The following is a 21,336-nucleotide window of genomic DNA, read 5'->3' on the forward strand; positions in this document are numbered from 1 at the left end:
AGCGAGGGAGCGGCGCTGAGCAATCCGGTGCAGATGCAGATGCGCACGCCCTGCCTGCCTGCCTGTCTGGGCGCGAAGCTTCCCTGCAGCCGAGGCGTGGCGTGAGTGGAGCCCTGCATGTCTCTCCACCCGCTTTGCTGATGAAGATAGTCAGATCCGCCCCAAGCTCCGCCGGAGGGCAGCAGCACCAGCGACTCGGCGGGGAGTGGAGTGAGAGGAGGGTCGAGGAGGGTGGCAGTGATGGGATCGTAGGCAAGTGGATCATACCGCAGCTCGAGCTCAATGGCGAGGAAGTAAAGTGCGGCGTATGACGCCAGGTGAACAAGGATTCTCGGCCGGAAGGGCGTGCAGCCTGTGCCTGAGTGCGGCAGGCGTGGAAGCAAAGCGCCGAGGTCAGGGCAAAGGAGCAACTCGGTGCCGTCGCCGCACGCACCTCGTATCACACACTCGCCCCTCCTGACCAAGTCATCACAACTCACCAACACCTCCTGCTTCATCACGTAGCCCCCAATGACAGCTTCACGTAGAGGCTCGGCGCCCAGCGCTGCACCCTCTCGACGGCAGTCTCTCATCTCCAAGCAGACGGCACCCGTGGTCAATGACCTCAGACCCAGCGATCTCCTCATCTCGCGTTTCAAAGGTGAGTCAAGACATCGTAGGGTAGCGTGCGCAGCGTCACATACACAATGAGAGCTCCACTTAGAGGCAGCATTACCTACATCTGACATGAATGCCTTGTCTGGTGTGCGCAGGATGGAAACAGGTGACCAAGCAGCTGACCACCTACATGGAGGGCATCGCTGACATCGAGTACAATACTGCCAAGGAGTACAATCGCCTAGGAAGCGTCATACAAGTGCCATTCCGCGAGGGCAACCAGTTCCTTGGCGAAGGAGGTATGCAGGGTGAGTGCCGAGACTTGAGATGAACACAATCCACCACACCAATCACATCAGCTCACCCTCCATGACCGCCGCAGACATCTTCACCTCCATCCGTGACCAGACGCGCAGAGTCGCAGATCTCCACAGCGGACTGGCCAAGACCGTCGACAGCTCTATTGTGCAGCATCTACACAGACTCAATGCAGAGATCAAGGCTCACATCAAGAATATTCAGCTCGACACGGGCAAGCTGGCAGATCAGGTCGCGGTGCAGAGGGAGCTGAGCACCACGTTGATCGCACAGCTGGCAAAGAGGTGAGAGGTGATAGGACGAGGGTGTTTCAGCTCAGAGAATCATTGCGATGGTGCTAACATCATTTCCGCACAGCATCACTGCTCTCAAGAATACCCCGCTGTCCGTCAATGCTAGACAGGACCCCCACTTGCTCAACGCAGCCGTGCTGGATCAACTCGTCAGACAGGTACATGCCGAGAATCAGCTGCAAAAGTCCATCCGTAAGTGTTGAGCTCCGATCACACACATTCAAAGCACTGTGCTGTTGCTGACCGCTTGTCGTGCTCTCGTCTCAACCCAGTCATCATGCAACAAGCATCTGCCCACTTCGAGGAAGGCATCGTCCGATCTCTGCAAAGTGCCTGGGCCACCTACGATACCTGGCAGACCCAGACTGTCGCAGAGATCCAGAAGACCTGGGAAGGACCAGCGCTCGAGTTTCGCTCCCTCTTCCCGAACAAGGAGTGGGTAGCATTTGCTGCTCGATCTGATTGTCTCCTGGATCCTGACACGCCTTTCCGCAATCCAGAGGCAATCGAGTACCCCGGCAAGGGCGATCCAAGCGTCATGGCTGTCCACGAAGGCTTCCTAGAGAGGAAGAAGAGGTACACCAAGGCGTACAATGGGAGCTACTACATCCTCACTCCTGCCGGCTTCCTACACGACATGGGCCAGTCGTCAGATCCTGCCACGCTAGCGCGGCGCAACCCCACCTTCTCCCTCTTCCTGCCGGAGTGCACCCTGGGACCTGCCTCTGCCCTGATGAGCAGATCACACAAATGGCACATCACCGTCACCTCTTCCTCCACGCAGTCAGACGGATCAGGAGCGCGTCGCTCCAGTCGTCTCTTCTTCGACAAGAAGCGCGAGGTAGCATACTCTTTCCGTGCTAGAAGTCACGAGGAGATGATAGAGTGGTGGAATGACATCAAGCAGCTCTCCAGGGTGTATCTCACCAGCAGTGAACCGATGGACCGCAGTGGGATCGTGCCTGCTGCTGTCAGGGCTGCGGGGTATCCTGAGCAAGACTATAGCGACGATGAGGTTGACGATGAGGAGGGGGAGGAGCACGGCTTGGAAGCAGGAGAAGAAGAAGAAGAAGATGATGAAGACGCCGGTGGCTCCTCCGTCGACGAAGAGACAGAGACGGAGGACAACAGCCTCGTCGAGAGTCCCATGGCCTCTGCGCCACCTCAATCTGCTGTCCGCTCGTCCCAGCGAGCAGTACCGCAGCGAAGGGTGTCTATACAGGTGCAGCCTCGAGAGGGGAACAGTACAGCCGTCGATGAGCCTGAAGCTGAGCTAGAGGTAGTCGGCGAGGGAGTGCCAGGGTACGGCTCGGGCCCATCTGCCTCTTCCGGGATTCAGATTGGGCCTGGTGGGTACGCAGTCGAGAAGAAGGGGTAGTGGGAACCCGAGACACAATAACGATTCATCCGCTCTCGCTTTGTCAAGAAGATCCTATAATTCCATTGCCTTTTTAACGACACCCCACACCTCACTTGAGCTCCTCTTTCAACTGCAGCAATTCGCTCCACTCCTCCCTCTCCTCCCAATCCTTGAATCGCGCCATGAATGTCCTCAAAAGACTCCTCGCCTTGAACTTTCCCTCCTTCTCCTTGTCCATCCTAGCACTCAACGTCTCAATTGCCTCACAAGTCTCCTTCACCTCCACTACCACCTCCTTCCACAATTCCCCCGTCAAATCCGCCGCAACTTCATTCAAGCGTGCTACATCTCCAGCAGGAGAAGAACGGAAAGCGGCCAAGTGAGCTTCGAGTGCTTGAGGGTATTGGCGCGACCAGAGGAGTAAGCGGGCATGGGCTCGATGGAGACGTGGGTGGGAGAGGGCTGGGAGGAGGGTGTTTGTGAGGAGGGAGAGGAGGGAGGGGTACAACCCGCGTCCTTCGTTGGGAGAGCGACCTTTTAAGGAGGGCACTGCGGCTGAGGGAGGCGCACTGCCGTTCATAGGCACAGGGGCTGCCACGGGCACGGAGACTGCGCCCGATGTGGCTGCTTCGTACCCACTAGCATTGCTAGCTTGCGCACCTGCTGGTTGCTGTGGGGACGGCTGTAGCTGTGGTTGTGGCTGTGGTTGCTCAAGTCCCTCTGCCTGCTCCAGCCTGCGCTTCTCCTCTTCCACCTCCTCCTGAACCTCTTCAACCGTCTGTCCGGGAGAACGAATGACCGCATCGACCAACCGGTCCAGCACCTGCCAATCCACGTCTTCCTCTCCAATTCTTCCCCCTCCACCTCCAGCTCCATTGGAGGCAGAGCGTGACTTGAGTTGTACGACTTTGGCGAGGGAGCGACAAGCCTCGTTCATCTCGCCCACATCGACGCTGACGATCATGTAGTTGGACCAGACTTTCCACGAGTCGGGATTGTGACGAAGGGCGTGACGGAGACAGCGGTGCGCGAGCGTCTTGAGGACAAAGGGCGTGAGGACCTCGCGACGGGAAGCGTCCCTCTCCTGGTCATCATTGCCATCCTCGAGCTGTGCTTCGTCTGAAGAGCTGAGCTCAACGCCCGAGTCTGTGCGGAGGGTGCGGTCGGACTCGTTTCCGCCGTCCTCTCCTCGTCCCTGCTCCTCCATTTCAGGATCGTCCGCCTCGATGTCTTCGACGGTGGCACCGTTTACCATGCGCAGGTAGCAGCTGGCAAGGTTGTTCCAGGCCTCACCGTCCTCCTCATCGATGGCAGTAGTCCTACGGAAGGATCGCGCGGCTTTGCCCCACTCTTCCCTTCGCATGTACGCACAGCCGAGCATGAACCAGCTGCGCGCCATGAGAGAAGAAATCTTTAGGGCTCTGTGTAGCCAGGAGACGACTAGTCCGTAGTCTGGTGAAGCTTGAGAGAAGTATAGCCCGCCGAGGGAGCGCGCAGCGCGTGCCGAGCGTCGTCCGGAGAGCTCCCAAGCCTTCGTGTAGTGCGCTTCTGCTTGTGCTGGCTGTAGGTCTCCTAGCAAACACCACAGCTTTGCCTGACGGGCAGTGTTGAGCGTGGAAGTCATTGCAGCAGTCGCGGGCGAAGAGGAAGAGGTGGACTTGCGGCTCACAATGGCTTGCGAGGCCTCGACTTTCTTTCCCGAGAGGAGATCTTGGATCACCTCGATGCCTTCCTCTTGCCGACCCATGGATCCAAGCATGTGCACAACTTCCTCCCACAGCTCAATCTTTTCAAAGATCTCCAATGCCGATCTGAGCACACCCAACGTAGCGTACCTCTTTGCCAATTCGGCCTGAAGCTCCCATTTTGGAGGTAGGTCGAGCTGATAGAAGTACCGCAGCCGCTCTTGGGAAGTCGAGTCTGAAGTCGGCATCTGATCCAGCAGTGCTTGCAATTGCAGCACGGCTCGTTCTGCAGTACGAGTGCGTGTAGCCTCGAGACGTGATCGGAGGAGAAGAGCCATGGTGTAGACTGACCAATTGCGAGGATGCTGAGCAACTCTGGCCACAAAGGCTGAAATCTGCGATGTAGTCAGGCCATGCTCAGGAGCTGCGTTGCGGATCGCTAGGGATAGCGCCAGGAGTACAGCCTGGTCCAAGGGGGCGAGGGGCGGCTGATTGGCAGGATCTCGATGGGATATGGATTCCGAAGAGCTGTTCGAGGTGAATCGCGTCTGCTCGAGGAGTGTATCGTCGTTGAGCTGGTAGTTCGCAGGAAGGTCTGATCGTTGACCTGATGCAGGCGCTGCCTTCCAACCTGTAGAAGGTAGAGGAGCCACCTCGTCCTCCCCTTCCAGAAGAGCAGCTTCTTCCCTGTCTGCGCCAGATCCAGCATTGCTCTCAGCCTCTTCGCCTTCTAGCTCCCTCGTACTCTCCGCCAAAACGACCAGAATAGTCTTTTCCTCCTTTTGAAACTTCGTCTTCTTTCCCATTGCGCCAGTCAGCTCGTACTTCAAGCCCGAGGCCTGTCCAGCCTTGACAAAGTACTCGTTGGCCTCCTTGTCTTGCCCAACTCGCGATAGAGCCAGACCGCGCTCAAGTAGTAGTCGGGCGTGTAGAGCACCCGGTGAGGAGGGGCTGCTCGTTGCATCGGCAGAGGCAGAGGCAGAGGCAGAGGCAGAGGCAGAGGCAGGAGCAGCTGCAGCACGGCTAGCGAGCTTCTCCAGAAGCGCATCTACGGGTGCGAGAACGGACCGAGGGAGGGGTACAGCGGTATCCAGTATGCGGTTGTGTATGCTGGCAGCTCTTAATCTCCACCAGGGAAGAGACTCGGGCTGTTCCTGAATTGGCAGGGTACGGCTGAGGGTCTTGAGCACATCGAGTGCGACGACGAGATAGATGGGCTGCTCGCAGAGGTGGTACGCAGGCTCACCTTCGCAGGTGAGGGAATCGAGAGCCTGGGAGCGCAATCGAGCCTCGAAATCCTCTGACTGCCTCGTCTCCGCCTCATCATCGTCTTGCACAGAGCGAGGAGGGAAAGCGGAAGGGTTTGCCCAGCGAAGGAGAGTTGCTGGCTGGATATCCTCTGGTACAGCGGGTCCCGTCCAATTGAGCTGGACGAAAGCCGCAAGTGCCGCTGCTGCTAGCTGGATAGCATCGAAAGGAGAGCTAGACTGGTCCCACTTCAGACTAGCAGGAAGAGAAGAGGAAGAGGCTGCATACTGGGCCAGGAGACGCTGGGCTGTCTGGGTGTGGAAGGATGGCGAGAGCTCCCCTTTGCACAGCGAAGAAGTGGACGACGCCTGCGCTGAGAGTGCGATAAGATCCCACTCCGCAGATGAAGTCGATGCCGAAGCTCTGGGAGAGGTGGCGTCAGCCATAATGGTATACCGAAGCCTTGAAGTGACGTCGTCTAGCAGAGGAAGCGGAAGAAGTGGGTAGTCTAGTGGTGGCCGGCTCCATCTTCCATCGAAGATCGACTCGGACACTTTTGAATTTTTTCTCTTTCCGCACGCGCTTTCTCCACTCACGCTGAGCCGCCGGGCGAGGCGTTCGTAGCCTGCTCAATACACATTGCAAACAGACGAGGGGCTAATTGGATGGTATATGCATTCCGCAGAAAGTGGAGCAGAGAAACAACAAAAGGGGTAAACGGGAAGCTGCAAAGAAGTACAGAATCGAAATAGGAAGTGTCCAAAGGTATGGTCCAATGCAAAAGGGGGGGGAGAGTGGAGCTGCAGGTCTCACAGAGAGCGCGGCCACAGTGGGATAGGGGGGGAGGAGGAGCTCGAGGCTTACAAGACGAAGATGGCAGCAAAGACGACGACAACGAGAGATGCCAAGACGGGAGCTCCGTGCATGAGCACAGAAGCGGCGCCGCTCGTGTTGGCAGAGGCCGCCTGTGCTGCAGCAGAGGGGGTAGTGGTAGTACGCATGCTCGAAGCCATGCTGCTGGCGACAGCCACTGCTGGGGTAGTCGAGGAAGTCATGGTGGAGACGGAGCTCGATGACGACATCGATGAAGTGCTCGAGGACATGGTTGTGGAGCTGGAAGGTGACTGCATGCCACTCCTGACGACGCCCGTGGCAAAGTCAGTAGCGCCGTAGAGCGCAGAACCGTCGGTTCGGGAGCAGGAGCTGGTCGCGGGAGCCGGATGGGGGTTGGGAACTGTGGCTCCGGTCAGGGTCATGTCCTGTGCAAAGTAGGTTCCGTGGTGGTAGGCAACGTCCTCTGCATCGTCACTGTCACAGGTCTCGAAGTAGGAAGTGGGGTAGTCGGCGGGCATGTTCCAGCTGGAGAGAGATTGTAGAGATGCCGGGATAGCGGGAACGGTCAGTCTCTCTCGGACTTTAGAGTTGCGGTATCTCCAGGCGCGCATATACTCACTCGCAGCCCAGGACGTCGTATGTGTGTCGGCACAGAGAAGTGGCCCTGTCTCCGTCGTAGCAAGCTCGGAAACAGTATTGGGTAGCGCTCATGAAGGACATCCACTCGTGCATCTGTTGGCAGGAACCGTTGTTGCAGTGGAAGACGAGACCGCCCACTGGGTTACCTACTCCGGTGGCACCTGTCGGGGGGAGAAAGGAGAAAGGGAGTACCATATCAGCCACGGGTTCTCACAGCATTGGTAGCATGGATTGCGACGGCGCTCGATTGAACTCACCATGCGGGTCCAGCTCTCCACCTGCATCATTAGCTACGACGTTCATACTTGTGAAGTCTCCGTACCCAGACACCTGAACGTACGAGGGCGCATACACGAATTGAGCGCCGTGGATGGTACCGTCGGGAATGACCCTGGTACCTCGTCCAGACTTTGTGCAGTAGGATACTACAGTCGCTTCAAAGTCCGCGACTGATCCTTCAGTAGGAGGAGCCCAAAGACAGAAGTCTGTGACCGAGTTGAGATACTATCCGAGGTTGGGTGGTGCATGGGGAGGAGTGGTGTCAGGCGCGTACTCGCAGCCGCCTCACAGCAGCGCGCCCGGCTCTACTCACGGCATTTTGGCACGTTGAGTCCTGGCTGCTGTCAGTTCCACACTTGTTAGTTCCCGATTGTCCTTGTTCGGTGGTCTTGGGCAATCCAGAGGCAGAGGGGACATAGGTGGCCGTGTAGCTTTGAGCGTATGCACTGGCGGTTGCCAGTGCGGAAACGAGGAGCAGGCGCGAGAGCATCTTTGCAAGACTAGAGCAAGCGAGTGAGTGAGCGAGTGAGGAAGAGAAGAGGAGGAGGTGAGGAGGAGGAAGCAAGGAAGCTAAAAAGACAGCAATCGCAGAAGTATAATGTAGTGACTTGGGTAGACTGTCAACGGGGAGGTTGCTTGTATCAGCTAAATACTCTAGGGTCAATAGGCTAAGAGGGACATGCCTCTCAACTTGGGCCGCTGAACTCCGCCGACCAACTTCCTGAGGATTCCGGCCTTGGGTCCTGCATCGTGCATCTTCCTGCATCTGCGCCTGCCTCTGCTCCCAGGCCAGACTCAAAACACCTCATCTATCCTTGCCGCCGGATTCCCGATCAAACTCGGGTAAAAAGTCCGATAGAATGCGCGCCTTGGCTCCCTCCCCTGCTGCTCCTCCTCCTTCTCCTTTGGCCAGAGGCGCGTGGAACCTGATTGGTGAATTCCAAAGGGGGGAGTCAAGCCTCTCTGCAATGCAGAAAGGAACCGAAGGAAGGGAGCAAGCGTTTAGAGATATGCCACGCGCCTGCCTGCCTGCCTGCGTCGGTCCACCCCGACCGGGACTATACCAGCTTCCTTTCGATCAACACCAGCGAGCGGGACTCGGTTGATTCCTCGCACCTCCGCCCGCCCGCCCGCCCGCCTGCCTGCCTGTCCGCCCCTATCCCGCCAGGCAGGGGCTCACACCAGAGCGGGAGAGACCGACACAACGTGGCCTTTAATCGTCGCCTTTGTCGGTCCTTTCGGCCCTTTCGCCGCGGGAGCCTCGCCGATGGCAAAGCCGTGAAACGCTCTCATTCCTCAACCCTCCATCTCAGCCTCATGCTTATGCAAGAGGGAAGGAGAGTACAAAGAGTCATGTAGCTTCTATCTCCCCTATGCACGGACTGCACTACCAGTACCCCGACATGTTTGCTGCTCGTGGCCAGGACGGGGACCAAGTAAGATTGCCGGGGAACTCGGCACTCGGCACTCGGCTACTACATGTTGTGGACGCACTTGTCCCCGTCCAGCCTTTTTACCCAGAAGCGCCTTTCCAGCCAGCCTCTCGGGCCAAGTAGACCCGTGCCATTCTCCTCCGCCAACTAGCCTCCTCAATCCTCGGACCCTGGCATAAGACATGCCAGAGTCGTGCATGGGAAACACAGAGTGGGCGGACGGACAGATAGACAGACAAGCAAGACAAACGGAACGGAGCAGTTGACACGATTGTGATTGCATAGCAGGTATTGAGCACCGTTGTGTTTCGTCTACTCGGCGAGCAACAATCTCCTACGTCGCCGTCCTATGTTTTCTTCGCGTTTTGCATACCTCATCGGCATTACGCGAATCGATAAACAAATTCCCCCTCGGACTCACCTCCACTGTCTCCCTCTACAACCTCGAGATGATCTTCTCGGTGAACTTCTTTGTGCCCAGCTTTCCACCCAAGTCACCCGTCGTCTCTCCATTGGCAATAGTCTTGAAAATGGCCGACTCAATTTGGTCTGCCTTGTCGAACAGACCCATGTGCCTAAGCATCATGATGGAGCTGAGCAGCAGGGCAGTGGGGTTGGCCATGTCCTTGCCGGCAATGTCGGGGGCGGAACCGTGCACGGCCTCGAAGATGCTCGCGTCCTTGCCGATGTTGCCCGAAGGGGTCAGACCCAGTCCACCGATCAAACCGGCGCACATGTCGGAGAGAATGTCTCCGTAGAGGTTGGGCATCACCATGACTCGGTCCGAGTATGGCGAAGGGTCTTGCACGATGCGCAGGCAGGCTCGGTCCAACAGGTCCTCGTCGTAGGTAATGTCCGGGTACTCCTTGGCCACCTGTCGGCAGGCGTGCAGGAACATACCGTCGGACATCTTCATGATGTTGGCCTTGTGCACGGCAGTGACACGGTTACGACCGTTTTGCTGGGCGTGATGGAAGGCGTAGCGAGCCACTCGCTCCGAAGCCTCGAGGGTGATGAGCTTGATCGACTGCACCACACCGTCTACGATCTCGTGCTCGATACCAGAGTACTCTCCCTCGGTGTTCTCTCGGATCAGCACAGTGTCGACATTGTCGTAGGGGGTCTTGTAGCCCTCGATGGAGCGGCAGGGACGGACGTTGGCGAAGAGGGAGAATGTACGACGGAGAGTGAGGTTGAGAGAGACGTGTCCCTTTCCAATGGGAGTTGCGAGGGGACCTGACGAGAGGCAGAGGAGAAGGAGTGGACAGGAAGAGTAATGTCAGTACAGGCAGGGCAAGACACTCCAGATTTGCCAGCCTTGGGGCTTCCCTCTACTGACCCTTCAATGCCAGCGTGGTCTTCTTGATAGACTCCTCTGCCTTCAAGGGAATTCTGCTTCGGCCATCTCGGATCTCAGGGGTGACATCGACTACGGGTGGGGAAGGGGAGCGGGCAAGGGGGGTGATGTGAGCTTCAGAGCGCTATGAATCTCCTGCCAGACCGTGCTGTGAGCTCACCTTCCTCCCACCTAGCAGCGAAGGTTTGAGTATGAGTAAAGGCTTGGGTCAGAAGGAGGAAAGTGTCGGCAGAGTACAATCAGGGCGCACTCACTTGATCGGCACATCAGCAGCCTTGTAGATCGACTTGACTGCATCAGATACCTAAAGATTAGCAGGGCGAGGTCAAGGGGAAGGGCCGATGATTGAGTGAAAGGCGTTCTGATGCCACGATTGCTGTACCAATCTGGGCAGCCGTCGGCTGACTCACCTCTGGGCCGATACCATCACCAGGAACTGTATGCGAGGAATGAGAAGAAGTGCGAGGGTATGCATCATCAGCACAACAGGCCCTGCACGCAGTCCTTCTTCTGTGCTCTTCCAGCCTTTGGGAGCCCTCAAATCCTCCGTCTTACGCACCCAGAGTGACCAAGTACTTTCCATCGTTTCCGGGCTTCTTGGAGTATGCACTGGTAGGGGCAGCAGATGCATAGGCCCTGGACACTGTGAGTGAGAATGCACGGGTGGAAGAAGAAGCGGTAGCGGATCGCAGCACTGGGCGCGCAGTGGCAGCCATGCTGTTGCGAAGGGAAGGGATAGCGATCATCTTGTGGGAGCCTGATGAGGAAGGGGGTCGGTGTAGTAGGCGACGGTGATGAGGAGAAGAAGAAGAAGAGGAAGGTCTTTGGTTGGTATCCGCGAGTGGCCTGTAGATTGTCGCCTGTTCGCCTGGGCCGCCCTGGCCCGCCTTCCGTGGTTCTTCTGCGCCTTTTGCTGCCACGCCATGGCCGATCTGCTCCGCCCTGGCTCAACCCACAGGCCCGGGTGTGTCGGGAGAGGTCGCGCGCGCCAGTCAAACATCTCGGTGGCCTGGCTGCACGCCGCGATCTTCCTACGTCCTGTCTTATCCGCCCTCGATCAGAATAGCGAGAGCCCTGCCCTTGCCCTTGCCCAAGCTTCTGATCCTCACCTCACCTCACCTCACCTCTTCACCATCACCTTCGCCATGTCCGCCTTCAAGTCATCCGTAGCGCGCAGCATCGCACCTGCCCTCCGTTCCACCGCCTCGCCCTCGGCCGCCGCCCGCAAGGTCCTCACACCCGCTGCATCCCAGATCCTCTCTCCCCGAAATGCCACCACCCTCGCACATTACGGTCCCAAGGTGCCAGGCAGGGTGAGTCAGATTGGGGAGGCTCAGAGAGACGCATACACTCAGCTTGCTCTGCCTCACATCACCCCGTACTGACATGCCCTTCGACTTCCCCCGTGTGTCCTCTTCTTTAGACACCGACCAAGTACGGAGGTGTCTACACTGTCACCCTGATTCCAGGAGATGGAGTGAGTTCAATGCGATGCAAGACAGTACATCTGCCTCGATCGCCAGACTGCAGGTGCTGACATCTTCCTCGCTCGCTCTCGTCACCCTCGCAGATTGGAAAGGAGATTACTGGATCCGTCAAGGAGGTCTTTGCCGCCATGAATGTGCCCGTCGAGTGGGAGGAGTACGATGTCAGCGGAGAGACCCACGGCTCTGAGCGCCTCTTCAACGAGGCCATGGAGAGTCTGAGGAGGAACAAGGTCGGACTCAAGGGTGAGTTTCGAGCGCATGGGCAAGTTCAGCTGGAAGGTCAGCATGAGCTCAACGCTGTTCTCTCCGCCTGTTCTGCTTCTATTCGTTTCCAGGTATCCTCTACACCCCCATCGACGCCTCTGCTCACAACTCATGGAACGTAGCCATGAGGCAGCGACTGGACATCTACGCCTCTCTCACCCTGTGCAAGACCCTCCCCGGCTACCCCACACGTCACAAGAACGTCGACATTGTCATCGTGCGAGAGAACACCGAGGGAGAGTACTCTGGTCTGGAGCACTCGTCCTACCCTGGCGTCGTCGAGTCGCTCAAGGTCTCCACTCGGGCTGCTGCCGAGCGGATCTCGCGCTTTGCCTTTGACTTTGCCTTGAAGAACGGCCGAAAGAGGGTCGTGTGTGTGCACAAGGCTAACATCATGAAGCTGGTGAGTTGCTGCACAAGCCAGCAGAAGGGCGCAGTACTTCTAACGAGTAAGGAACTGATCGCATCCCCCCTACCTCCCTTACTTTTCTTCCACCTTCAGGGAGACGGTCTCTTCCTGAACACTTTCCGCGAGGTAGCCAAGCAGTACGAGTCATCGGGCATTACCACTGGCGACATGATCGTCGACAACACTTCTATGCAGCTGGTCGGCAAGCCCGGCCAGTTCGATGTGATGGTCATGCCCAACCTGTACGGCAACATTGTCACCAACATCGGTGCTGCCCTCGTCGGTGGACCCGGTGTCGTGCCAGGAGCCAACATCGGCCGTGACTACGCACTGTACGAGCCCGGTTGCAGGCACGTAGCCAAGGACATTGCTGAGCAGAACAAGGCCAACCCCACCGCCATGCTCCTCTCGGCGACGATGATGCTGCGACACCTCGGACTGGACCCCCAGGCCGATGCCATTGCCGCCAGTGTGTACAAGGTCATTGAGCAGGGCAAGGTGCGCACGGCTGACGTTGGTGGCCACTCCACCACTAGCGACTTCACAAAGGCTGTGCTGGACCAATTGTAAAGAGATGGTCGTAGGGAGGGCAGAAGGTAGCCATGTCAGAGAGAAGATTTGGTGATATTTTCTCTGTAGCGGTGCGGTGCCCGTCGAGGCATTGTTCTCGACCGTCGTGAATGCCAGATGCAATTACAGGAATTTAGTCATACTGTGCCGCTAAACTAATTTCATTGAGAAGGATAGTCACTGCTTGCTCGCTAGCTATCGCGCTGACCTTCGAGCTGCCGTCGGCTTCTAGATCGCAATGCAAAAGTCGATCTCATCGTAGGTGGGTCACGCCCGGAGCGACGGATGACCCTGGAGAAGACGTTCCCCGTTGGCCCTCTCCAAAGTACTGCACTTGTAGAAACCTGATTGACTTGCCCCAGTGAGTCGACAGTCTCTCCCTGTTCGGCCGCCGTGGTACCAGCTTCAAGCTGAGGCTCACCATTCGTTGCGTGAGGAACTTTGTTGCGATCCCGGACAGTGTAGACGACGCCGATGATGGTCATGAGTGTCCAGAGGAAGAGCTCTGAGCCGTAGATCGCAGTAGCGTAGATGTCCAACGGGGAGGAGAGCAGCACTGGTTTCTCGTTGTCGTTGACAGAATGGACTCGCATCAGTTTCAGCGACGAGAGGTTCGCACTTGTACCACTCAGGCTGACTCACCAATGGATAAGAGGCTGGTGAGGTCCCCCATTGCGTCTAGGAAGACGAACCCCCAGCTGATACCCCTCACAGTATCCTCGGTCCAGATGTCCCAGTAGTGTCGCAATACTCCAGCAGATAGGCTGACAGCAGAGAGCACAGCCATGGCCTTAATGAAGGCCTCTGGCGCTTCCCCAGAAGGAGCCCCCTTTCTGAAGCCGAGGATGACGATCAGCTGGACCGCTGCGAACGCAAAGGTGAGTCCGAGCAGGCAACCTAGGCATCTCTTCACAGTCCAGCCATGACTATAGTACCGTACTTGTGCCCACGTGATCAAGGAAAGAGCCGTCAGAATCTCGGCCTGCACTTGTAGTGCAATGGGCTGGTGAGAGAGGATGTTGTGCAGGGCGAGGGGGAGACCGGCAAAGGCCCAGAGGAGCATCATGGCTTGGTGCAGACCGATGGTGTGGTGCCGGGAGTAGTTTAGGTAGATCTGAGGGAGGAGCTGTGCGAAGTCATCGGGAATGGGGGAGCAGGAGAGGTCTGGTGAGGGACTGTGCGAGATACGGAGCGCACTTTCGGGGACCATCGCCAAGGATACGGACCTGGATGGACCAGAAGACGGCTCCAAAGTATGCCAAGACGGTGGAAGCAGTCTCAGCAGCAGTCATAGTATCGAAGTCTCTGGCGTCTTGTACCCCAACTCCTATGCTGCCTTCTCATCCCTAGCCAAGCACGAAGTACTAGAGATCACGGTCGGTAGAGCGATCTGGCTGCGAGGGTTCTTCTCATTCCGCTATCAGATTCCTCCACCTGCGCTTCCGTCTTGCTTCCGATCCGGAGGGTTCCCGTTGTTAGAATCGGTGAAACAATGGTATTACGGTAAGGAGAGAAACAAGGGTGGTAGCGAACTGAGACAGAATTAATAATCGCCGTTCGGGTCCGAAACGCCGAATCGGCAACACCCGTCCCTTAGAGAGCCTGCACCCCATTAGCGAGCAACATCATCAAGGGTACCGATGGCACAATACGGACGCAGCTTCACTTCCTCGCATCGCATAAGCTCACACTGCGCATCTGACATCCTGTGATGCATCACATCGACACGTTTCTCGTCGACGAGGACTAGTATCATGAGAGTGTTAGCAAGCAGGCTACTACTGTACATTGGTCCTCCACGGCAGTCCCTCCAAGGGCATCGGCCCCGCACTCAAGAGCTGGATCAGTGAACGAATCGCGTGTCTAGCCGGCTCGTTCCCTGCTCCTTGTTGGTCACAGTATACTCTACGCGCTCATCAGGTGTGAGCCTCTTCCACTCGGCCTCCTTTTGCCGGTTGCGGTAAATGTAGTACAGCTTGGTGAGCCAGCACTGCATGATAGCCCAGGCGGAAATGGCAATCAACCCCCACGTTCCCCGGCGGTAGTATGGCGCATCTCCTGAGCGGTAGATCTGGGTTGCGACAATCGAGCCGACCTGGTAGGACATGTTGTATAGGCAGACTGAAACAGCGCGATTCCGCACACTGTGGCAATTCTGCGACAGCCAGGAGATGACGGCAGGATGGCAGTAGGGAAAGGCAGAGATCAGGGTGAGGAGCGCAAAGCGTACCCAAGACCAGTAGGATGACAATGATGCAGGGATGGTGACCAAGGCAATCAGTAGCGGGAGTGTCCAGATATTGGAGATGGACGACAGGATGCTGTACTCGTTGAAGCGCCTGGTGAGCCATGGCAGCCAGAGACAATTGATAACAAAGAGGGCTTGCGAAGGGATGGCCAGCAGGTTCGAGTTGATGGTAGAGAAGCCGAGCTGCTTCAGAGTGGCCGAGAGATACGTCTGTGGTGGCTGGTAGGGAATGTAGATGACCAGTCCCAGCAGGTAGATAGGCCACAGGTCCTTCTCGCTGATGGCTTTCCAGAGGCTGTACGCCCCCACTCCCTGACGGTTGTGCATCTCTCCCTTGGTAGGGTCATCGCGGAGGACGCGATTGACAGCAATGTACTCTTCTCGCTCGTTGAACCAACCCGACTTCCCACGGACAACGCCCTTGGTGCTCGTCACACTCGGAGGCATAAGGAAGAAGGCCAACACACCCACGATACCCGAGATAAGACCTTCGAGGGCGAAAAGCCATTGCCAGCCGTAATGTCCATGGATGCCTCCCAATTCAATGAAGCCGACGGCCAAGAAGCTGCCGATGATCTGGCTCATGCCGAGTACCGTGTAAAACCAGCTCAGGCGGGCATTGAGCTCCTTGGCTGTGTAGAAGTAACTCAGATAGAGGCACATGTCAGGGATGAAGCCTCCCTGAGCAGCGCCAAGGAGCCAACGAGTGACGAAGAAGCCCGTGCGACTGGTGATGGCGAACTGCGCCGAACAAATAGCGGACCAAGAGATAATCTGTATCGGAATCCAGACGTCGGCCCCAAGCTTTTTTGAGATCAGACCGGAAGGTAGTTCCATAAATAAGAAGCTGGCAAAGTAGATGATTTGCCCATTGTTGAAATCGTTCTGGGTCATACCGACATCCTTGAGGAAATTGTCTGGCAGAACACGGTTGATGTTGCGTCGTATCAAGTCGAGGGCGATGAACATCACCCATACGAACAACATGATCCGTACATCGAGCTTCCTTACAAGGGCCTTTTCCTCCTCTTCGGTCCAAGTAAAGTCTGGATCAAAGCGATGACGGCCCTCGTACTTGCTCTCATCATAGACGTTCTTCCAGTACGCAGCTACCTTCTCATCACTGAAGTTTGTGCCAGGAGCGGTGCGAATGTCATGCCGGTTCTTGACAGCCAGTCGAGCGGCGGCAAAGAAGCCACCATCGTCCGCAGATGTTTGGCTTGGTGTGCGAGAGACACCTGCGCTAGAGGTCAGCTCTTGCTTGTCGGCAGAAGACGTCGAAGAACGACTTTGCTCCCCGGCTGGTGGAATCCCCGACATACTGAATGGGACAGGAGAAGGCAGGACGGGAAGTCAAGGGGGCAGCTGCTGTGTTGACGGGAAGGAATGAAAGCAGACTGAAGGCAGGCAAGTAATATAGCCCAAGAGTCTCACACCCTCTTCCGCAGGCGGATGCTCGAAGCCACATCAAGATGACGGTATCAGAGCGTCGGTCATTAGCAACGTTCCTGAGATCCCAGTCAGCTATCTCGCCAATCGTAAGTCGGATGGCGTGGCACAAACAGTAAGTTGCGTGGCCGGGGCAAAGCACGACTGTACAGCTCGACGCCGTCGCCGTGCCAGTGTCCCGTCATTGGCACGCGCAAGCACGCACCTCTTGTCGACGCGCCTGAGTTCTGGACGACTGTGGCTCGTGCGCCCAGCATAATCTGGCGTGATAGAACGGAATCGAGGTGATAGACAGCGATACGACATCGCACGAGAGACTGGTGTATATGAGGCCTCTGTTGCGTCTTTGCCGCTGAAAGGCAGAGGAGACGATGAATCTCTGTTAATCGAAAGCGCCTCAAAAGGGAAAGCAGATAAGCGCTCATCGCTAAAGATCTGGACGCCCTCTTCTTTCTTCAAGTCCGACGCTCACCGTCACTCTGGCACTTCTCCGCGATTGCGCCCCTCCAAAATCCTAGATCCACAAGCTTGGTCATCATGCGCTTGTCAGCTCTCTTTCTCGCCTGCAGTCTCATCTGGTGCGATGTAGTGTCGGCATCGTGGCAATTGCTATCTCGCCCTGATCTCCAAGTTCCTCGCTTGAACATTACACACCCTGCTCAAGCCGGTCTGACAGCGCCTGGATACTTCTTTATCGCTCCTTTTGCCGGCGGCAGCGATCAAGAGAAGCATGGACCTCTTCAACCTGGACCTTACATCTTCGACGATCAGGGTCAGCTGGTATGGTCCGGCTTCGCCCAGTACTTCTCCATCTGGACCGTCAACCTCCAGACGACGACGTATCACGGCGAGCCTGCATTGCTGGCTTTTCAAGGCAAACACAATGCTGCCCACGGGCATGGGCATGGGCACCTCAAGTTACTCGACGCAAAGTATGATGTTATCCGTGAGATTCGCGCGGGCCACCATCGCTTGATCGACAAGCACGAAGGTCAGGTCATAAATGATGGCAAAAGCGCGCTTTTCCAGATCTACCAGCCGGTACCGAGAGATCTGTCGGCCTACGGCGGCGATGAAGACCATCAGTGGATCGTCGATGGCATCTTCCAGGAGGTGGACCTGGACACAGGCGATGTAGTCTTCGAATGGCACTCCCTCGAGCACGTCCCACCCTCGCACTCCAATATCAGTTTGACATCTGGCCAAGCTGGCAATGGGTTGGGCTCCTCTGAAGCCTGGGACTACTTCCATATCAATTCGGTCGACAAGAATGACGAAGGAGACTACCTTCTCAGTGCCCGTGACGTCAACTCCGTCTACAAAATCGACGGCAAGACAGGCAGAGTCCTCTGGCGGCTCGGTGGTAGGAACCAGCACAATGACTTCCGTCACCTCGACAACGAAGTTGCTTTCTCCTTCCAGCACCACGCCCGATATCAGGGGTACGACTCGCAAGGTCGCGAACTTATCTCCTTGTACGACAATTCAGCCCACGGGACCGAGACTGACACTGGCAGTCAGCTTCACGATGCTCCCACCTCTTCGGGCAAGATCCTCGCTCTTGACCATAAGGCCAAGACGGTGGCTACAGTGCGAGCTTTCTACCCGCCGTTTAAGCTGCTAAGCAAGTCGCAGGGTTCCACTCACGTGCTTCCCGGTGGCAACGTCGTCGTCAATTGGGGATCAGAAGGTGCCGTCACCGAGTTTACCTCGGACGGGACGGTCGTCTTTCATGCATTCCTTGAGAGTGGACCTCTTGGAGTAGGCGTACAGAACTACCGAGCTTTCAAGAACGAGTGGATTGGTAGGCCATCGGAAGAAGCCGCCGTTGCTGGTCTCGTGTATGGAGCTGAACAGTGGGCGAAGGCGACAGGTGGGCAAGTGGCCACTGGTGAGAGTCGTTCCTACAAGGTACTCTTGGCCGCTTCTTGGAATGGCGACACAGAAGTCTCACACTGGCGCTTCTTGGGCAAGGACGTCGAAGGCAACCGCATCGACCTTGGAGGCAAGGTAGCACGGGTTGGATTTGAGACTGTGCTTCAAACCAAGACTAGCGAGCGTTTGACTTGGGTGAGGGCACAAGGTTACAATGCCAAAGACGAGCTCTTGACAACGACTCGCTGGGAGCCAGTCGATCATGAGAGACCTGTACCTCCTGCCTTTCGGCGTACAAAGGAGCTGTCAAGGATGGAGGAGCAGCAGGAGAATGACCGATTGGACGGGGTAGCTTCGCAGACGGGCTCCTGGATCGTATTCCAAAAGCAGGGATAGAGGTGCCGTGTAGCTGTCTGGGCTCTGGCAGGCGCGTGTAAAGGTCGCGCTGAAAGGCTGTGACGCAATACTCCTACGCTCGTACACTTGTTGCATTGCATTTTTCAGTTTTGTTCTGCTACGAAGATCGTTGCATCCCTACCCCTCTGGCCCAGAAACTACTAATGAAAGCCAGGATTGAAAGCACAATACATGCGCTGATGGCTGCCTGGATCCCACCGGAGAGCGTCTCTGTGACTTTGGTCCGAGTGGCTGGTGGTAACCCCTGAATGACCTCGATGGAGTGTCTGACGGCGTCGACGATCTGGGGTGTGTTATGAGCACAGGGGAAAGAAGCAATGCATCGTCATCTACCGCTCCCTCTTCATGAATGTCTTCCTCTTCGGCTTCACCTACCTGATCTGCATCTTGTGTATCCTTTAACACTTCTGGCAGCCACGTACGAAGCCACTTCTGCAGAATGGCAGCCGAAAGAGCAACACCCGCTACATTCCCCACACTACGGCATAGGTAGACTGTAGAAGTTGCGACTGCCTGATCATCATGAGGATAAGCGGCAAGCATGGTGAACAAGCTTGAAGGGTTGATAAGACCTTGACCGATGTTTGCCGGCAGCAGAGCAAAGAGGTAGATGATTCCTATTCGTGGCTTCGTCTCTCCAAAGAGGAACCAAGGGATGACTAGCCCAAGGATGAGAATCGCGCAGCCGCTCTTGACTAGCACACTTAGGTGGCCGTACTTTGACATGACCACTCCTGCGATCACTGCTCCTATTGGGAAGCCCAGAGACGGGACGATTAGACGTAGACCGACGATGTTGATTGGTTCGAGGAGGACTCCTAGGAAGTACATAGGCGCCATGAATAGGAATCCGTACACTGCCATGCCAGAGGTGAAGTTGGTGATGATGTTGGAGATGGCAAGGGTGCCCTTGAGCATTCGACTTGGTAGGATGGGAGCAATGGCACGTGTCTCTACTCGATAGAAGAGACCAAAGAGACCTAATGCTGCAATGAAGAGAGCTATGGTGATCGGTGAAGTCCAATCGAGCTCATTACCGCCCATGGACAAGCCTAGGAGCAGCGAGGTGATAGCCCCAACGAGGGTGACGGATCCAGCAACGTCCACTGGTGCATCTGCCGGGAGGCTTCGGACTGCTGGGTCTTTCACTAGCGCCCAGCCTCCGAAGACGGCAGCAATGGCCATTGGAACTTGTAGCAAGAATGCAGACCTCCATCCAAAAGTGTGAGCAACGATTCCTCCTACAGAAGCTCCAGCAGCGCTTCCCAGACCATACATGAGATTATTCGCCGACTGATAGAGCCCACGTCGGTGGAAGGGTACTCCGTCCGAGAGGACAATAGTAGCCATTGTTATCAATCCACCGCCCCCTATGCCGGTCAAGGCACGGGAAAGGTTCAGAACCAGCATGCTCTTGGCAAGACCGCAGAGCAGACATCCGAGTGCAAAGGTGCTGGTTGCGAGAAGGAAGGCTTTGCGTCGACCAAAGATGTCTGAAAGCCTGCCGTACAGAGGTTGGAAGGCAGTGGCTGTTATGAGGTAGCTGAAAGGTGAATCAAGGCGAGGCGAAGAAGGGGAGACTCTTCAGGTAAGCTCTCTTCACACTTCGGCTGCATCATCGAGATGGGTACCGCTGAGCATCGCCTACTGCCCTCACCTAGTGGAGACCCATACAGCATTGTTAGCTGAGCCAAATTCTGATCCGATGATGGAGTAGGTAGACGCTGCCACCGTCGAGTCGAAGCCGGCGAGGAAGACGTTGCACCATGTCACTGAGGCATGGAGAGGAGGCGGGGAAGAGTGAGGCAAGATGAGTCTTTGCGAAGATGCTAGCACAGGGGAAATTGAGGCATGAAGGACAGCTGCTCACCACTCTGAATGAGCCTCAGGTTCCAAGTCGGCTTCCAGTCATCATCATCGCTTGCATCAAGGGGCGCGGCTGCTGAAGTGTTGCGGCTCGCAGCGGCCTCGGGTTCCCAGTGAGCAGCAGAGGTCAGCAGGGGCGTCCGCTCCGAGGGGAGTTGCTCAATCATGGTCTTGGAGCCTGTGAATGCCTAGCTGTCCAAAGAATGGAAAGGCGTACCGACGTGAGGGAACAAGGAAGAGTCTTTGTAATGAGCAGTCACATTCCCTGTCTTGAGAAGTTCTCGTCGACCATCATTGCCATTGAGAATGCGTCCACGTTTGGCCCTCCGAGGTCAGAGCAAGAGCAACGCCCAGTGCAGCCTAGCCCAGCTCAGGCCCTTCTCTGTGCCTGCAGGCAACTAGTCGAAATCTCCTTTTTCTCTCTCTCCTCCTCTTCTTTGCACCGACAGAGCACTTCTCCATTCTCTTATTGACGCCATAAAGAGTGAGTAGTGTGAGATTTCTTGTGGCGCAATCAGAGTGACAGATTGCACCACGCGCCCCCGCCTTCTGCCAGTCCAAGCCAAGGCTGAGAGGAACGCGTCCAGCTCGTCTCGCACTTCCGATGGGGCCGCGTAGATTGGGGGAAGCACTGATGGCAGTCCACACCCCTCACACCCACACCTCAGACAGCTCATTCAACTCAAGAGGAAGGACTCGCAGAGCCAG

The 21,336-nt window shown here is 56.5% G+C and overlaps 10 protein-coding genes across 10 annotated transcripts; 3 read left to right on the forward strand and 7 right to left on the reverse strand.

Moving 5' to 3' along the window:
- The first annotated feature begins 205 nt into the window (after positions 1-205).
- On the forward strand, positions 206-2,670 carry BCV69DRAFT_285132 (hypothetical protein). Its single transcript, XM_025493291.1, has 5 exons — positions 206-640; positions 753-905; positions 980-1,199; positions 1,273-1,400; positions 1,481-2,670. The coding sequence occupies exons 1-5, from the start codon at positions 511-513 to the stop codon at positions 2,584-2,586; spliced, it is 1,737 nt and encodes a 578-aa protein (XP_025345663.1). The 5' UTR covers positions 206-510; the 3' UTR covers positions 2,587-2,670.
- Positions 2,626-6,015, reverse strand: BCV69DRAFT_285134 (TPR-like protein). The gene has a single exon (XM_025493292.1). It carries the CDS (start codon positions 5,945-5,947, stop codon positions 2,678-2,680), a length of 3,270 nt encoding a protein of 1,089 aa, XP_025345664.1. The 5' UTR covers positions 5,948-6,015; the 3' UTR covers positions 2,626-2,677.
- Positions 6,016-6,158: 143 nt separating this feature from the next.
- BCV69DRAFT_285135 (hypothetical protein) lies at positions 6,159-7,900 on the reverse strand. The gene is made up of 4 exons (XM_025493293.1): positions 7,567-7,900; positions 7,232-7,478; positions 6,955-7,135; positions 6,159-6,860 (listed from the first exon to the last, which is right to left on the reverse strand). The coding sequence occupies exons 1-4, from the start codon at positions 7,741-7,743 to the stop codon at positions 6,362-6,364; spliced, it is 1,104 nt and encodes a 367-aa protein (XP_025345665.1). The 5' UTR covers positions 7,744-7,900; the 3' UTR covers positions 6,159-6,361.
- Positions 7,901-8,930: 1,030 nt separating this feature from the next.
- On the reverse strand, positions 8,931-10,816 carry BCV69DRAFT_285137 (putative IDH2-isocitrate dehydrogenase subunit 2, mitochondrial). Its single transcript, XM_025493294.1, has 6 exons — positions 10,603-10,816; positions 10,454-10,479; positions 10,298-10,347; positions 10,204-10,214; positions 10,026-10,115; positions 8,931-9,922 (listed from the first exon to the last, which is right to left on the reverse strand). The coding sequence occupies exons 1-6, from the start codon at positions 10,787-10,789 to the stop codon at positions 9,123-9,125; spliced, it is 1,164 nt and encodes a 387-aa protein (XP_025345666.1). The 5' UTR covers positions 10,790-10,816; the 3' UTR covers positions 8,931-9,122.
- Positions 10,817-11,122: 306 nt separating this feature from the next.
- Positions 11,123-12,956, forward strand: BCV69DRAFT_273931 (hypothetical protein). The gene is made up of 5 exons (XM_025491023.1): positions 11,123-11,356; positions 11,467-11,520; positions 11,614-11,773; positions 11,866-12,197; positions 12,297-12,956. Exons 1-5 carry the CDS (start codon positions 11,189-11,191, stop codon positions 12,771-12,773), a joined length of 1,191 nt encoding a protein of 396 aa, XP_025345667.1. The 5' UTR covers positions 11,123-11,188; the 3' UTR covers positions 12,774-12,956.
- BCV69DRAFT_76317 (hypothetical protein) lies at positions 12,907-14,293 on the reverse strand. The gene is made up of 4 exons (XM_025495505.1): positions 14,000-14,293; positions 13,416-13,899; positions 13,195-13,329; positions 12,907-13,117 (listed from the first exon to the last, which is right to left on the reverse strand). The coding sequence occupies exons 1-4, from the start codon at positions 14,063-14,065 to the stop codon at positions 13,041-13,043; spliced, it is 762 nt and encodes a 253-aa protein (XP_025345668.1). The 5' UTR covers positions 14,066-14,293; the 3' UTR covers positions 12,907-13,040.
- A 208-nt stretch (positions 14,294-14,501) lies between these two features.
- Positions 14,502-16,627, reverse strand: BCV69DRAFT_76361 (MFS general substrate transporter). Its single transcript, XM_025495507.1, has one exon. It carries the CDS (start codon positions 16,339-16,341, stop codon positions 14,617-14,619), a length of 1,725 nt encoding a protein of 574 aa, XP_025345669.1. The 5' UTR covers positions 16,342-16,627; the 3' UTR covers positions 14,502-14,616.
- On the reverse strand, positions 16,444-16,892 carry BCV69DRAFT_76341 (hypothetical protein). The gene has a single exon (XM_025495506.1). The coding sequence runs from the start codon at positions 16,774-16,776 to the stop codon at positions 16,546-16,548; it is 231 nt and encodes a 76-aa protein (XP_025345670.1). The 5' UTR covers positions 16,777-16,892; the 3' UTR covers positions 16,444-16,545.
- Positions 16,893-17,007: 115 nt separating this feature from the next.
- On the forward strand, positions 17,008-18,741 carry BCV69DRAFT_288493 (hypothetical protein; the record flags this gene model as incomplete). Its single annotated transcript, XM_025493627.1, has 3 exons — positions 17,008-18,326; positions 18,369-18,504; positions 18,529-18,741. 3 exons carry the CDS (start codon positions 17,008-17,010, stop codon positions 18,739-18,741), a joined length of 1,668 nt encoding a protein of 555 aa, XP_025345671.1.
- Positions 18,742-18,800: 59 nt separating this feature from the next.
- On the reverse strand, positions 18,801-21,153 carry BCV69DRAFT_76367 (MFS general substrate transporter). The gene is made up of 4 exons (XM_025495508.1): positions 20,633-21,153; positions 20,420-20,534; positions 19,138-20,305; positions 18,801-19,045 (listed from the first exon to the last, which is right to left on the reverse strand). The coding sequence occupies exons 1-4, from the start codon at positions 20,793-20,795 to the stop codon at positions 18,860-18,862; spliced, it is 1,632 nt and encodes a 543-aa protein (XP_025345672.1). The 5' UTR covers positions 20,796-21,153; the 3' UTR covers positions 18,801-18,859.
- Positions 21,154-21,336: the final 183 nt, after the last annotated feature.

Source organism: Pseudomicrostroma glucosiphilum (genome assembly GCF_003144135.1).
Source record: "Pseudomicrostroma glucosiphilum strain MCA 4718 unplaced genomic scaffold BCV69scaffold_16, whole genome shotgun sequence".
NCBI classification, from domain to species: domain Eukaryota; kingdom Fungi; phylum Basidiomycota; class Exobasidiomycetes; order Microstromatales; family Microstromataceae; genus Microstroma; species Microstroma glucosiphilum.

Excerpts from the sequence above, each read along its gene's own strand:
- BCV69DRAFT_285132 (XM_025493291.1), top strand. The coding sequence starts at position 511 with ATGACAGCTTCACGTAGAGGCTCGGCGCCCAGCGCTGCACCCTCTCGA. Across the intron at positions 641-752 it reads CCTCATCTCGCGTTTCAAAG|GATGGAAACAGGTGACCAAG; the intron begins GTGAGTCAAGAC and ends TGGTGTGCGCAG. Across the intron at positions 1,200-1,272 it reads ATCGCACAGCTGGCAAAGAG|CATCACTGCTCTCAAGAATA; the intron begins GTGAGAGGTGAT and ends ATTTCCGCACAG.
- BCV69DRAFT_285134 (XM_025493292.1), bottom strand. The coding sequence starts at position 5,947 with ATGGCTGACGCCACCTCTCCCAGAGCTTCGGCATCGACTTCATCTGCG.
- BCV69DRAFT_285135 (XM_025493293.1), bottom strand. The coding sequence starts at position 7,743 with ATGCTCTCGCGCCTGCTCCTCGTTTCCGCACTGGCAACCGCCAGTGCA. Across the intron at positions 7,479-7,566 it reads ACTCAACGTGCCAAAATGCC|TATCTCAACTCGGTCACAGA; the intron begins GTGAGTAGAGCC and ends AACCTCGGATAG. Across the intron at positions 6,861-6,954 it reads TACGACGTCCTGGGCTGCGA|CTGGAACATGCCCGCCGACT; the intron begins GTGAGTATATGC and ends ATCTCTCTCCAG.
- BCV69DRAFT_285137 (XM_025493294.1), bottom strand. The coding sequence starts at position 10,789 with ATGATCGCTATCCCTTCCCTTCGCAACAGCATGGCTGCCACTGCGCGC. Across the intron at positions 10,480-10,602 it reads AAAGTACTTGGTCACTCTGG|TTCCTGGTGATGGTATCGGC; the intron begins GTGCGTAAGACG and ends CCTCGCATACAG. Across the intron at positions 10,348-10,453 it reads GTGATGGTATCGGCCCAGAG|GTATCTGATGCAGTCAAGTC; the intron begins GTGAGTCAGCCG and ends GCTAATCTTTAG.
- BCV69DRAFT_273931 (XM_025491023.1), top strand. The coding sequence starts at position 11,189 with ATGTCCGCCTTCAAGTCATCCGTAGCGCGCAGCATCGCACCTGCCCTC. Across the intron at positions 11,774-11,865 it reads GAACAAGGTCGGACTCAAGG|GTATCCTCTACACCCCCATC; the intron begins GTGAGTTTCGAG and ends ATTCGTTTCCAG. Across the intron at positions 12,198-12,296 it reads AGGCTAACATCATGAAGCTG|GGAGACGGTCTCTTCCTGAA; the intron begins GTGAGTTGCTGC and ends TTCCACCTTCAG.
- BCV69DRAFT_76317 (XM_025495505.1), bottom strand. The coding sequence starts at position 14,065 with ATGACTGCTGCTGAGACTGCTTCCACCGTCTTGGCATACTTTGGAGCC. Across the intron at positions 13,330-13,415 it reads CACCAGCCTCTTATCCATTG|TGCTGCTCTCCTCCCCGTTG; the intron begins GTGAGTCAGCCT and ends ACGAGAAACCAG. Across the intron at positions 13,118-13,194 it reads AGTTCCTCACGCAACGAATG|GTTTCTACAAGTGCAGTACT; the intron begins GTGAGCCTCAGC and ends CAAGTCAATCAG.
- BCV69DRAFT_76361 (XM_025495507.1), bottom strand. The coding sequence starts at position 16,341 with ATGTCGGGGATTCCACCAGCCGGGGAGCAAAGTCGTTCTTCGACGTCT.
- BCV69DRAFT_76341 (XM_025495506.1), bottom strand. The coding sequence starts at position 16,776 with ATGTCGTATCGCTGTCTATCACCTCGATTCCGTTCTATCACGCCAGAT.
- BCV69DRAFT_76367 (XM_025495508.1), bottom strand. The coding sequence starts at position 20,795 with ATGATTGAGCAACTCCCCTCGGAGCGGACGCCCCTGCTGACCTCTGCT. Across the intron at positions 20,306-20,419 it reads GCTGTATGGGTCTCCACTAG|CTACCTCATAACAGCCACTG; the intron begins GTGAGGGCAGTA and ends TTCACCTTTCAG. Across the intron at positions 19,046-19,137 it reads ATACACAAGATGCAGATCAG|ATCGTCGACGCCGTCAGACA; the intron begins GTAGGTGAAGCC and ends AACACACCCCAG.